This window comes from Astatotilapia calliptera, chromosome 1 (genome assembly GCF_900246225.1).
Source record: "Astatotilapia calliptera chromosome 1, fAstCal1.2, whole genome shotgun sequence".
NCBI classification, from domain to species: Eukaryota; Metazoa; Chordata; class Actinopteri; order Cichliformes; family Cichlidae; genus Astatotilapia; species Astatotilapia calliptera.
This window is the reverse complement of record NC_039302.1, coordinates 40,371,188-40,385,477: the sequence shown is the minus strand read 5'-3', so window position 1 is coordinate 40,385,477 and position 14,290 is coordinate 40,371,188. Positions and strand designations below refer to the sequence as shown.

General features: G+C 39.6%; 1 protein-coding gene across 1 annotated transcript in view; it reads right to left on the bottom strand.

The window, feature by feature from the left end:
* Positions 1–12,797, bottom strand: part of LOC113027985 (protein kinase C-binding protein NELL1) — a 309,284-nt gene extending 296,487 nt beyond the window's left edge. The window contains exons 1-2 of the mRNA XM_026177879.1: positions 12,568–12,797; positions 11,988–12,116 (exon numbers count right to left, since the gene is read on the bottom strand). Of these exons, the coding sequence (XP_026033664.1) occupies positions 11,988–12,116; positions 12,568–12,616 (178 nt within the window). The 5' untranslated portion in view covers positions 12,617–12,797. The remainder of the gene's footprint in view (positions 1–11,987; positions 12,117–12,567) is intronic.
* Between the last annotated feature and the right edge of the window lie 1,493 nt (positions 12,798–14,290).

The window sequence follows — 14,290 nt, the reverse complement described above, 5'->3', positions numbered from 1 at the left end:
GCCATGAGAGAACAGACAGATCCGTTCGAGTGGAGCCAAGCCTTCTGCCTGCCCAATTGCCTGACACAAGCATGATAACATTTCACCAGAGCACATCAAAGATTGGCATATTTTCACTTTCTAAAACAGGAGTAACATGCACAGTGCTGATATGCTCAGAAGAAAGGAAACCTGCAGGGTGGGATGTGAATGTCTTGTTAACCTTCCACCCTCTACAGTTACCTGAGGGTAAACCTGCAATAGTTAAAAAAAAAAAAAATAAATAAATAAATAAATGTAAAGAACAAACATCTTAGGTTCAAGGCATTTCTGTTTTTGTTGTGGTTCAACAAGCTATCTGTAAAGAGACAGATAAAACTGGCCATCAGTTCAATCACGAACTCTGTTACTTACGCAGAGTTGATGGATTTAGTCACTGTTGATACTAAATGAGCCATCGGGTGATCACATTAAATTATTTACAGACACCCATCACCAGAAGTTATGACAGCAGTTGAAGCACTGCTTAATATATTAAAAGACAATTGGTAGTTAAATGAGGCTCTGCAGGAGAATTAGTAGCACAGAAAATGCAAAGAATTAGCAGAAACTATGCACAAAGGCAGCCTCTGTGCTTATTATTTGGCTCTCTTGAAGGTCAACCCCAATCATTTTTAGGGACTAAAATTAATTCTACTCTGGGTTGTTTAAGAAAAACAAAAGATACTCTGATACTAAATCGATACTAAAATTATTATGGGATTAGCTACTCATTTGCAACAGTATCGAGACCAACAGCTTTGTCTTCGCCTCCTCACTGCATAAGTGATGGAGTGCACGGCCCCACGATGCCTCATAAATGCAGGCAGACCAGCGCAATCCCTCCTTCTCTAGCAGCTAAAGTAGCTGATGTTCACAACACTGGACAACATTTTATTAGGAATTTCAAGAGGTCAGTAGTTCTTCAATAATATCGACATATTAAACACTTCTAAATTTTAATCTGGCTAGTACACACATTAACATTAGCTGTATAATTGTTAGCAAATACTTGATAGGCCAGTTAGCCGTCTGGTATCATTAGCTAGCGGCTATGATAAAACGATAGGCTAGGTAGCAAATGTTATCAGTCCAGCACCTCTGTAACATTAGACAGTAGTAACCTAAGATGATACAAATTCTTTGTGTCTAATATATGTGTTAAGTTTCTTGAGAAGTCCCAGATTGAAGCTGACAAATATTATGCAAGTTACAAGAGACAATGGCAGCCTAGCCAAATAACTCTGTTTGGTTACCAATAAAATAAGTTATGTTAAAAATAAAGCTAAAATATATTATTCGGGGGGTTTAAGCTTGCTAAGTACCGAATATAATCTTAAAATATGTATCCCCTACAGTTACTAGATGTTTTAAAAGTTATTATATACAAAAAGGTTCTTATTTTTTTGTCATTCCCCTTTCATGTTGAAATTTTAGTATCATGACAATCCTACTCTACTCAAACACTTTGTATTCTATGATCAAGCAGAAGTCACCTACACATCATTAAATGGCACCAGTTAGTTTTTGTTTATTCTTATAAGTGATACAAGTGTACTCCCAGGCTCTGAATACTGATGATCTCACAGCTTTTACTTCATTTAAACCCAATATATAAAGACATTTGTGCTCCAATAGTTCTCATGGAGTAAAGTTGGTCTTGTTTCTGTACTACCACACATCTTTCTAATAACAAAATCCTAGTTGAAGCTGTGGATTCCAGTAGTATTTCTCTGCAAAGTAAATTTTCTTTCTTAAAAGGTTTCTCTTAATGTTAGCCTGAATGTAGAAACCCGGATAATTTAGGAGTATTATGTTATGTCTAGCTTTCATAATAACTTCCAACTGTGGTTCAAATAAGCCGCTCTAATTCCGGTTCCTCTTTCTTTTTGTTTGACGCTTGAAATTTCATCCCGACTTAACTGCAGTGAGTCTGGAGAGGAGCTGTTCACTCTACTATGGTGCTGATTACCATTTTACACATAGCTGCTCATTTTCTTTGACTTCCATGGCTGAAGCACAATACGCAGTGCCAACCGAGGATTATGTCTGTGACACTAGTTCTTAAAGCATGATGGAAACATTGCTATGTTTAATGTTAACGAAAGACTGTAGTTATGCAAAATAAACTATCCTAAGATGTGGTTACTCTTGCCTCTAGTTCTTCCTTCTTTCCTCTATGGGTGAACGTCTACCTCTCTCTCGCTTTCAATTTTCTTCACCAGTTCTAGTTTAACAAGATGAGAAATGATACACATTCACGTTTCAGACCTCACTATATAGAACCAATTATATGACTGCCCGGTCAGTCCCTTGATGCTCTTTAAATATACCTGAAATTCTGTCATTTTGTCTTCTGTTACACAATCTACCAACCCCCCATCACCATGATCTCCAGGGTGTCTAAGGATGTTCGAATTTTCATGAACCACCTGCTGACTTTACTCGGGGGATCCTGGCTTCCTATCTTCACGTGGATATATGAGGAAAGAATATACATGAAGAAAAAGCATGTAGCTCTAGTAACTCTGGCTAACCTTAAATATTTTCATGTAATTCCAGTTGGTGTCTTCTTTTTATTGAACTACATTCACTGCAGATTCATAAATATGTTTTAGCATAGCAAAAACAAAATCTGTTTTTGTTAATCTTTTTTCTTAAATCAAAAACTCAACTAGTGCTTAATTGAAAGGACTGAAATACAGACACAAGTTGAGTAACAACATCTTGCTTCCCAATGTTATTAGCAACCTCAGCTGTATGAATTTTCATACAGCTTACCAGTTTGTAGTAAAGGTAGCAACTGTTTTCTGTCTTTCTAGATAGTTTAAATAGTTTAACATTTAGTCAGTCAGACCTATACCACATCCAAACAAGGAATACATGAGCAGTTTTATACACAGCATCTGATGGGGTGTCAGATCAGAGTTGTAACTTTCTTCTTTCTAATTATTGTGAGATGCCATTAAAGAAAGCGTACACTACTAGAGATGATTAGGAAGCCTTCTAATCCACGGGTTCGGAGAAACTATCATTGTATTCCACAGGAATTGTTATGCCCTGCCTTAAGGCAGGCATAAAAACTACAGGGAATCACTTTCCCAACTGCACTCAGAGAGCATTATTATTAAAATTCTGACCACTGTAATCTAGAGTGAAGCACATAAGTCTATGTTTTTCTTTTAGCAAAGCTAGACGGAGTCATACCCGAACCAGAGTTGTCAGAGGCAGTGTTAATTTTGAACGCAGCTTTAGAGTTGACTGAGTTTTAGTCATCAGACATGAAGTGTTAAAAGTGTTCATGTGTCTGCTCTTCTTTTCCTCCCAAAATGTTTTTGTCACGTTTTCATGAGAAGCAGGGAGCATGGTAGCTCTGCTATCCCCCTTTATTTAACCCTTGTATGGTGTTCAGGTCTGTGAGACCCGTTTTCAGTTTTTTTCAAAAGAAAAATTAAACAATTAATTATTTTTTCAACCTGAAATTCATTGGCTTTGGCTTATTTTCTGTGAAGAACATAAATCCGAACTAATTTTCAATGACCTCATACTGTACCTCCCCCCACGCATTTACATTACATACAAGGTGTTCGGGTCCACTGGACCCAGGTCTAATAAAAGTGTTGAAAGTGCAGGTCCTGTGTTCCCACACTCTGTCTTCCTCCTTTCTGGTGCTGCTGATAGTGTTTTCTTCCCCTCCTGCTCTCGCACAAAGTTGCAACATTGTTGAAAATTCAACTATCAACACCGTCTGCTCTGACATTCCCACACATTTTACCCTCTTTCTTGAGGGATCCAAATTTTATTTTCTCATACCCTGTCCCACCTGCCAATTAGGGGCATAATACTATAAATAAGACTTTGCCGGTGTGGTTCTTTATCACAACTGATCAAGATGACAAAAGATTATCTGCTGCGAGGGCCATCCAATTGATTTTGGAAGAGAGAGGGGCTTCGGATGATGATGTTGACAAAGAGGTTTCAGAATATTTCGCATTTCTGAAAATTCAGAGTCTGACAGTGACTTTGAAGAAGAGGATGAGGTTGAGCACCATTTAGTAACAAAACAAAGACGAGTACCCCATCAGCAGACAGCTCCAGGACCAGAACAAGCCCACCAGACAGCAAGTGAAGAAATATGGATGTCAATAACTGGTGAAATTGAATGGTCTTCTTGCCCAAGAAATGAGCCACCCTGCAGAGCTGCTACTGTGATAAGCCAGGGCCAACACGGCTGACAGTTACTCATGTGCAGGACATCAAGTCTTCATTTGAGCTTTTCATCCCAGATTCCATCCAGAAAATTATTCTGGATTGCAGTAATCTAGAAGGAAGGTGTGTTTTTGGAGAGATGTGGAAGGAGACCAAATTCATCTAAGAACCCCAAAGGCCTACTTTGGGGTTCTTATCCTTGCAGGAGTTTTCAGGTCCAAAGGGGAATCCACAGAATGCCTGTGGGATGCAGAAACCGGCAAGAACCTTTCCGTGCATCAATGTCTCTGGAAAATTTCCACAAAATTTCCAGGATTATCTGTTTTGATAACGGAGACGACAGACCAGCTCGACGGCAGAGAGACAAGCTAGCTGCCATCAGGACAGTGTGGGATAAGTGTGTGCACCACCTCCCCCTGTTTTACAACCCTGGGCCTAATGTCACCATTAGGGCTGGGTATCGTCACTGATTTCTAGAATTGATTCAATTCCGATTCACAAGGTCCCAAATCGATTCGATCCACGATTCGATTTAATTCGATTCGATTCGATTTAAATCTGGGAAATTTTGACAGTCAGAAGTATAATTCAGATCAGAACATTTACATCTTTTTGTATCTATAAAAAGGAAGCTGACACTCGCAAGACTTTATCCAAGGTGTGAGCATCACAGCAGATGCCTTTGTGTCAAAGTAGCTGAAGATAAAACACAGAAAAACGTGAAGGTGATTTTCCTGGCCTGGGATTTTATAAAAATATTCTGCAGTACATCAAAAACGAAAGAAAACCATTAATTAATGAACGTTACCTCTGACGTTACAGCGGTTTTATTAGACACACGGCTAAGCATTTTGCATTTTGAATAATATTAAAAAGTTTAAATTTGTTCAGTATTGAACAGCAGAAATGAGGTTTTCTTTTCGGAAGAATGTAAAAGGGAAAAAAAACAGCAGCCGACAGCGCTGTAAACAACAGTAGACTTGTGCGTAACAAGCAAGCGAATAATGAAGAAAGCGAAACTGTTCGAGAGAGAGAGAGAGAGAGGGGGGGGAGGGAGAGAGGGAGAGAGAGAGAGCTGCGCATCGCAATGGAAGCAAAACAGTAAAAGAGTGAATTCATGACGATGTTTATGTGAAGCGTTTGGATCTTCTTTTGCTGCTGGTTCGGTCAATATTGTTTGGAGAGAGATCAAACTAACAGCTTTAGAATCAGCGCATAAAGGGCGTGAACACAAAGCGCGGACCCGGATCAGCGAGCTGTCGGCTTTCAGCCCCGACTGTGAGAAAGGCGACATCTAACTGATTCTGATCCGCGGGTCGCGCTGTGTGTTTAAGTCTATGTGCAGAATCCCTGTACCTGCTCTCATTTACTGTTTGGTGGTTCTTGAAATTTTGTGAGATGTCACCAGAGATTCTGGCATTTCGGACAAAATAAATTTATATTAAAAAATCGATTCAGGATTTTAATGAATCGATTTTACGTTATCCAAGCCAGAATCGATTTTAATCGGTGAATCGATTATAAAAACCCACCCCTAGTCACCATTGATGAGCAGCTGATCCCATTTAGTTGTGAAACATATTGCTTCACGTGTAAATGTGTTGTGTCTTTCCACTCACTCCACTTGATTATAACTGATTAATTTTTTTATAACATTTTATGAAAAAAACAAAACAAAAAAACAAAAAAAACGAGAAGCACATTAATTCATAAATGTGATCTAACAAAGGTAAAGGGAAAAAATAACCATGTTTGCCGTTCATATGGCTTGTAATTGAAATGAAATAAACATCTGTTGAGTAATTTAACATAAAATTGTTTGATAGTGTTAATTTGGAAAGCCAAAACTCTAGCGGGTCCACCAGACCCATGAACACTGGCTGAGTAACAAAAATATGAACACCACACAAGGGTTAATTTCCTTTTCCAGCAGGTATTAGCACCTGTCCACTGCGTCAAAACTAATACCAAATGATTTAATGATAATGTTATTAATGTGCAGGACTGGCAGGCCAACTCGTCTGACCTGAACTCCACAGAGACTCTAAGGTTTCAGGCCAGGTGACCTATGCCTGCTGTGCCTTTGTATTTCTAGATTTTCTTGTTTTGACTTAATTTTTTGTCTGTTTTTTTTTCCCCCTTTCTTTTTTCCTTTTTTTGCTTGTCTATTTTTCAAATTTACTCTCACATCATTTGCAATAAATTTTGCATGTACAGAAGCCAAAGAAGCTTTGAACTAATTTGTAAAATTAGAGCCCTTGGAGAGATGGTTACATGGTTTTAGGCTTCAGCTGTCTTTACTAAGACAAAAAAGAAAAAACATTCATATTCGCTAACCTTAAAGTATAAGCAAATAGGTTAAATCATGTCTATTGTAAACCCAGTCTCATTCAAGATATAAAGCAGTCAGCAGTTTGAGGATTTATGGCCATATGTATGTAATATTCTTAAAAAACTCCACTTCATTTGATGGTCCTGCAGTTTGACCTCCCTTTATTTGGTCTCCTTGTAACTACATTAGTTGAACAAAATATATGAATTAAATGAGAAGTTGTGATTAATAGAATTAGCTGAGGCTGATTCACATTAACCTTGATACCTTTCTGTGCTGGTATTGAAATTCAAACCTGTCCCACCGTGCCCTCCCGGTTGTTTGAGAGGGCACAGTGGAGACACAGAAGTTTGTTACTATTGGTGCTCTTAATAAAATACTGTTACTTACATATTTATACACCTATCTTGGATTCATAAAGTTTTCCTTCCAAAAAGCAGTGTTCCAGAACAGTGCAACAGAAGCAGCAGGTGCAGCTTCTTGCAAAGTGATCTAGTAAAGAAGCTGGACGTTTAACTTTTTTTTTTTTCACTTCACAATTTCGTATTCGTTGAATCAGTGCAAAAACTGATAAGTGACAAATAAGTCTTGATGAAACAGCAACTTGTGATTTATAAACTTTATTTGTTGTACAGATCAAACACAAGAGGTGGAGGACATTAATGGGAGCAGATGAGTCAATGAGAGTCCATATGAGCGATGTGACAATAAACCAACTAAATGCATTTGTTGACTTATTTTTCCCACAACCTGCTCATCATGATCCTCTGCATTACTAAAAGGCTTCTTATATTTTCTGGGGTAGAAAAAAAAAGCAATTTTCTATGATTTGTTTGCAAACGACACCAGGCTCAGACTAGAGGAGTTTTGGCCCAACTTCTTCTCAATTGTCCCACCTCCACTCTGCACCAAAACTCTGACTGAATGAAAGCTCAAGAAAGCAGACTGAAGGGTGGAGCTGCAGCTGATGTTTTTAACTGCAGAATTTTTCCTGCAACTAAAATTCAATGTAGCATGTTTTACCAGTTATTTACAGAGATAAAAACAAGCAGTAATTCAAATAATAAAATGGTAATCCAAGTGAAATAAGCATAAGCCACAGATTTTTAAAGAAAGTATCGAACAGTGCCGAGGTGCTGCAGTGTCAATTTCTATTATAGAAAAGACTGTGGGGAAAAAATGTTTTGAATCGACAGAAAGGTCGATTAAACGTTAATTACAAGCCGTCTATGGTCCCAACTATTGGACTGTAGATTTGCTATAAGTTAAAGATAATTGGCTTAAAGGGTTGAAAAAAGGCGTGTCGATAGATCTCAGGTATATTGGAATCAAAGCTTAATTCGTTGTTACCATTTAACTATTTAACATTAATGATTCTAAGCAGAGCAGTCAACGAAGAAACACGGGTTTAAAATGACAAGAGATATTCAGTCAATGCCAAGTTCACCGCAAGATATAAAGCAGAATGTTAAACGTGTAACCAGGAGATATTGTAATATTGCACGAAAGTGTATTTCTCTTTAACTTAGCTCCCTAAGACCCAAACTCTTTCATAGCATGCATTTTTAATTTCTCTTTGCTATTTGGGCTGATTGGGACCTGATGAATGTAATGATTTTGGTTTCAAAAATGGGATCCACATATGAGGACATTCGTTTTAAATTTTGATAGAACAGTGGCAATATAATGTTCCCGTAAGTGGATATCAGGCCCTTGTAGAACAAAATTTAGTATTTTGGTCTAGACAATCCAAAATGTGATGTCCACATATGTGGACGCTAGGTCCTAGGAGGTTAAACAATTAAATAAGGATTTTCTCGTTCTAAGAATACTGCATAAAAAAAACCAAAAAAAACAAAAAACAATTCAACTGAATGCAAAATATAAAAGACAATAGGTTCTAATTTCTAATTACTTGAAAGTGTATAAAATACAAATTTGGTTCTGATTCATGCAATTAAATAAGCACACGCTCAACCAAAATTAAAATTATGCATGGCAAATTCCCTCCATCGTGTGACTAAAAGACATGTTTCTGGCCCTGTGAAGATACCAAAGAAAACGGCTGGGTGGATAAAAAAATTTAAATAATAATTGCTTCAGAGCCTTGTTATTACAAGGTAAAAAAATAAATGCTTTGGATAACAGTGATGATGTATCCGCTTGTATTTAGGGGTTTGATTTAACTTTAACTTAAACGATATGGTTTCCATAACTCCTTAGCCACACTGACCTAGTGACTAGCTGCCAGTCTTGATAGACCAAAATATCCATTCCCTGAACAACTGGTGAGTGGTTGCTAGAAGCTGGGCAAAACAGGTCGCAACTGCGCCAAAAACCTCCTGCTAATTGCTTTGTTCCTATCAGACTGCATCCAGACAATCAGGCACCGACTGGTCTCTAGGCCTGGGCAATATAGGCTTAGCAACTGATATCACAGCAATTGCCACCACCACTCAACAACTAACCCTCATGTTTTCCTCACAACCGGTGGTTCCCAGGCAGTTACAAACCAGTCTCTAGGCCTGTATAACTGGGACTTAAAAAGATAACTTACCCCAATAGTGACCAAAAGACATGCTGTCCAGAGAGCATAAACAACTACTGCATCCAGTCCAGTTCAGCCTAAAAAGAGATCAACACTGCACCAGCCTGATGTGGCACCAATTAATGAGCAATCACATTTGATAGTACTATAAGAATATAAATGCCTTTTCCCTTACAATTCACAGCTCACAAAAAACTCTTCTTCATCTAGCAGTAATGATGCACTCATGATCAAAGCTGCCTATAAAGTATGGTTGGCTCCACATGAAATATTGAAAAATCAACAGCAATACACCTCGAACCGACCTATTTAGGCCAGACATTATTTGGATATGGCCTAATTTGAGTCTAGAGACAGACTCATGAAGACTAGGCTTTAGTTTTGAACAGCTATACTTATGCAGGTTTAAACTAAATGCTTTGAGCTGAGCTTCAGAAAAATATCAGGGTCTGTTCACTGGGAAGTAAGAATGTCTTGTAACGTACTCAACTGTCACTCAGGTGTTTTACAGAACATTCATACTGTATTTTCAAGCTCTGAGTGCACTTCTATCAGACTCACAGGGATGGTCTTATGCGATGAGATATTTCAGTCTAGACAAAAGTGACAAACCAACAGAGGCAAACTATACCCACGGGGAATACAAGAATACAAACTAATAATCACCATTACTTTAAATGTAAACCAACACTGGGACAGAGGGGGGTCTGAGTAATGAGGCTGACAATCTGGGTTCCAATGTAGGATGAGAAACTAGGTCAACACTTGTCTGGGCAAACTAACTTTTTTCAATACATCACAGACGTTCCAGCAATGTTAACAGTCCTGTTCATAAAAGGTGCAAAATTTTACAAAGAAAATGCAGAGATCTTAGAAATTAGTTGAGTTTTGTTCCCTGCTCTCAGCGCACAGTGGAGAGCATTATTAGCATCTGTGTTTCTTTTCATCACAGCATCAAGTCTCAAATTCAACTAAGAACCTTTTAGCAGTGGCTGCACCTGCTTGCCTCTCAGAAACTGGATTTCAGTGTGTGGTGGTATGTTAATATTATAATAACAGAGAAGTGATATTGAAACCTATTTTCTCATGAAAACCATCTGTTTTGTTTTTTGATTTTAAATCAACTGCCAACTGAAAGATGCTGAGACTGGTACCAGCCAAAGACACTCCCCTCAGCATTATCCACATTAACTGGAACGCCGCTTTGCCCCAGTTTTCCAGCCATTTACCCAACATTTCAATTTCACGTTAGTCTACAACTTATGCAATCTAACAAATGAAATAGATTCAGACCAGAGCACAATATGATTGCTCAAAATGTAAATAGGTCATTTCGAATAATCTCTGACCCAATCAGCTACAGTGGCTCAAGAATCAACTTTTTTTTTTACATTTTTATTTCACAAGAGACCCAGTAATTGCTACATCTTTGGCTGAAGCCATCTGGGTTACAGGGCCATGAAAGTAGTGGGAGTTTAGGCAAAGTGTTAAATAGGTCTCAACACAAGCATCCTCTCCAGCAGTCACAGGTCCAGTTTTCCCCATTGGATTGACCTCCTATTTTCCTATCTGGCTTCTGCACCTCGACCCTGGAAGCCTAGAAACTGTGGGGAGAACAGCTTGGAGTAGGATTGTGGTGTAGGCCTGTGTGGGTCGTGTAAAATGTAAGGTTCCCATATGCCCGCCAGCCCTGAATCTTGGATAGCTTCAACTTGAAAGACTTGGCCAAGCTGCTCTGCACTCATTCATACAGGGCCAGTTGCTCATCCAGCCAAACCCTCTAGAAAATAAAACTACTTGCACACACACAGATACACACAAAACACTGCCACTCTGCTTTATATGAGTATCAACACCCAGAGCTACCAAATTTGAATTCAAGCTGCTGGTGTTTGTGCCCATATCTTTAAATTTGAATAGTAATGCAAGAAAAAAAACCTTACTAGTTTACTTCCAACAACACACACACACACACACACACACACAAGACTTGAAGCCTTTTTGAATATCGGGAAAGTAAAACATGAACAAAGACTGAATTCCACTCTATAGCTGTTAACTTTTCTTGCAGAAGAGGGAATCAAAGCACACAAACACATATAGAGCAACTCATCACCTAAAAAAAAACCCTCCTGTAACTTTCTTAGTAATCTTGACTCTCTTTCTCTCTTCTATCAGTGCTGTGCATCCAACACGGGTGCATCACACTCTCTCCTCTGTCCCACAACTCTAACAATTCCGCCTCTGCAAAGCTGACGGCGCTACAGGAAGACGGTACGAGTTGTGCCAAACAGTCTTTATTTTTTTGTAGTGCAGAGAAGCAAGCCAGCAAAGCATAGGAAAGCAATTTGGTGACACCGGTAAGCCCTCTCAAACCACAACAAAGCTCAAATTTAATTTAAACTGGTTGATCATTTTTAAACTACTGCCAATTGAGTTTGACATTTTTCTCCTTTTAGGCTTTAAACGCTGTAGTCATGCTGTGCGTCCTTCAGGATCCTCACAGTGAAAGCAGCCTGGTTTCCATTAACCACCAGTTGTTGGCATTAGGCAGTAGATATCACTGGGAGCATTCAAAGTGCTGGAGATGTCTAACAGACTAAGCGCATCAGCGTGCCTGAAAGAGTCTGAGCATCTGCTGCATGGGACAAAATGAGAGTGGAGTAATTATGAGAGAGGCTCCCCGGAGCGTTCTCTCTCAGCATCCCCGCTAATCCGGTGACACCAAAAGGTGTGGCGCCGTGTGGCTTTCCTCACACTTACTAATAAACAAAGAGCGTGCGCGAGTGAGTGCGCGTAATCATAAAGAGAGAAGACAAAGCCATTTCTTGAACTTGAGCAGCGCGACTGATGGAGAAAACGTCACAGTGCGTGCATTACCTCGGAAAAGGAAGGCTTTGCTGCTGTTGTGAAGACCCGCCACTTGGGTAATTCCATAGGTGGCATTTGCCAGGTCAAGTTCATTGATGATATCAAGCTGGTAGTCTTGATCTGAACCGAAAGCCAAAGCTGTGGAAGAGAATTTGGAGGTGAGAGGACAATCTGCTGACAGAAGTGAAGCTGACAGTGTTTTAACAACAATGTTGATTCACTTTAAACACAGACCCGGTCACTGTTTTCTGCATTTATCCACTTAAAATGGCTGGTTGTAGAAAAAGTCACGCAGTTTTTATTTTTCACGAAAGATGCTGCTAAGGCTGCCCACTAAAAGAAAGGGGGAGAGTGCTGTATGTGTCCACGACCATCACCTGTCTTCTAACTCTGCAAACTGTAGGTGATTGAAAATAAAAATAACTGAAATAATACTGAAAAATTAAAGGCACTGCCACAATTCTGGAATCCTTGCACTCAATGTGCAAACTGGGAAGCGTAAAGAAAAAGAAATTATATATATTTAAAGAAAAAAAAAGCTTCTGCTACAATAAGATGCTACAAGAGTGAACACGGGCTTTGTGCTTACCTGGTGTGGTAAAAAAGAAAAGGGATAACAGAGCCACGTAAATATCCATTTGTGTTGGAGTTGCGATGTACAGAGTCCGTGAGTGTGACGCGCCTCCGTGTACCCACACTAACCCGCTCCGGTCCGTCTGGTGCTCTGCGCCGCTCTCACCTCGCCTGGATGTGGAGGAACGGAGGAATGGTCCACAATCCGTGAGCAGGGGTTCTCTAATTACAACACCGGGAGAGTTAATGGGCTTTAAACGTATCCAGTCAGTTGGTGGACGGCATTAAAAGTGACCCACATCCGCGTTCATGTGTGACTCCTATTAAACTGAGCAGCCGATATGAAATTCGAGGATATTCTCATCACTCGAACTGCGAAGTTCCCCTCCGCTCAGACAACAGAAACTTCCAGTTTTTTGGAGGTGAGAAAGAGGTTTTCAAACGGAACTTTGTGAGTGGAGGACATCGGTAATGTCTGTAGAAGGCTGCTGTTATTTGTCACAACAGAGAAAATATTTTTTACAGCCTCAAGCGGCAATTTGACACAGCAGTTCACAAAGTGGAGCCCATTATATTAGCCACATGAACATACCGTAGCTCAGGGAGTCTTCTCTAAATGAGAAGTTTGTATAACAAGAATTTGCGTCACAACTCTCCGAACTCATCCCTGCTGCTCCAGTGCTCTTTCCTCTGGGGCCTGTCCTTATTAAGGTCCATTCCCCTGCCTGCCTTCACTTTGTCTACATTGTCAGGTTGTCTGGGTTACCTGCGTCAACTCAAACTAGGGAGGGCAAGAACAGAGGTATCTGCTCAGAGACTGCAGCAGCATGCATCGCCTGCTCCAACAGTGCTTGCCTTTTCCACACCGGGGACGGTGCTTTGGGATGCAGGTCACTCCTCCACCTATTCAAATTAGACTGTAAACAACACTGCCTAGCCACTGATCCAGAACCCGAAAAAATTGAAGGGTAAAACAACATGTAATTTGAAATTACAGGTTGCAGAGCAGCCAGCAGAAAGGGGAGGGAAAGAGAATTTAAATTGTTTTTAGACAGGCGGTGGTGTTTACAGGCTACAAAATTCCTGCCTCTCAGAATATTAAGTGTAGGGAAAAGAAAGCCAATTAAAATGCACAGTGTTGTCCACTTCATTTATTTATCCGTCTGTTGTTTCTTTATAAATATCAGGATCATGTGTGGAATTATCTACTGAAGCACAGCAAATTTATGCAGGGGTTCCTATTCCCACCCACAGGCAACCGAGGACAATCTAGAAAAAGAATGTGTCTGTGTGAGATTACAGATTTTTGTTAATTCACTTACATTTCTTTTTCACGTGAAATGCCTCTGTTGATTGCCAATAGTTAACCACATAGTGGACAAAGTCAGGTCGGTTGATTCTCCCTGTACGCAGTTACTCTTTGTATCTACTGTAGCTTGATAGTTACACTGGCAGTCTGTTTATCTAAATATAGAAGTCTATGCTCCCTATAGGTTATGACATATAGTTCTATTTTAACAATTAAACTCTCATGTGAAATAAGGTTAAGGATAAGCTTTATCTGTCAGTTGCAGTTGCCTGCAGCTGAAATGACAGACCTAGTCGACCATACAGGCAATACATACAGTATACAAACTTACATTGGGGAGACAGGCAGCAAAAACAGGGATAGATAGTGAAATATGTAACATATAGGGGCAAAGTCAGGAGAAGAAAAAGGGTTTCTGCCCATGATGACT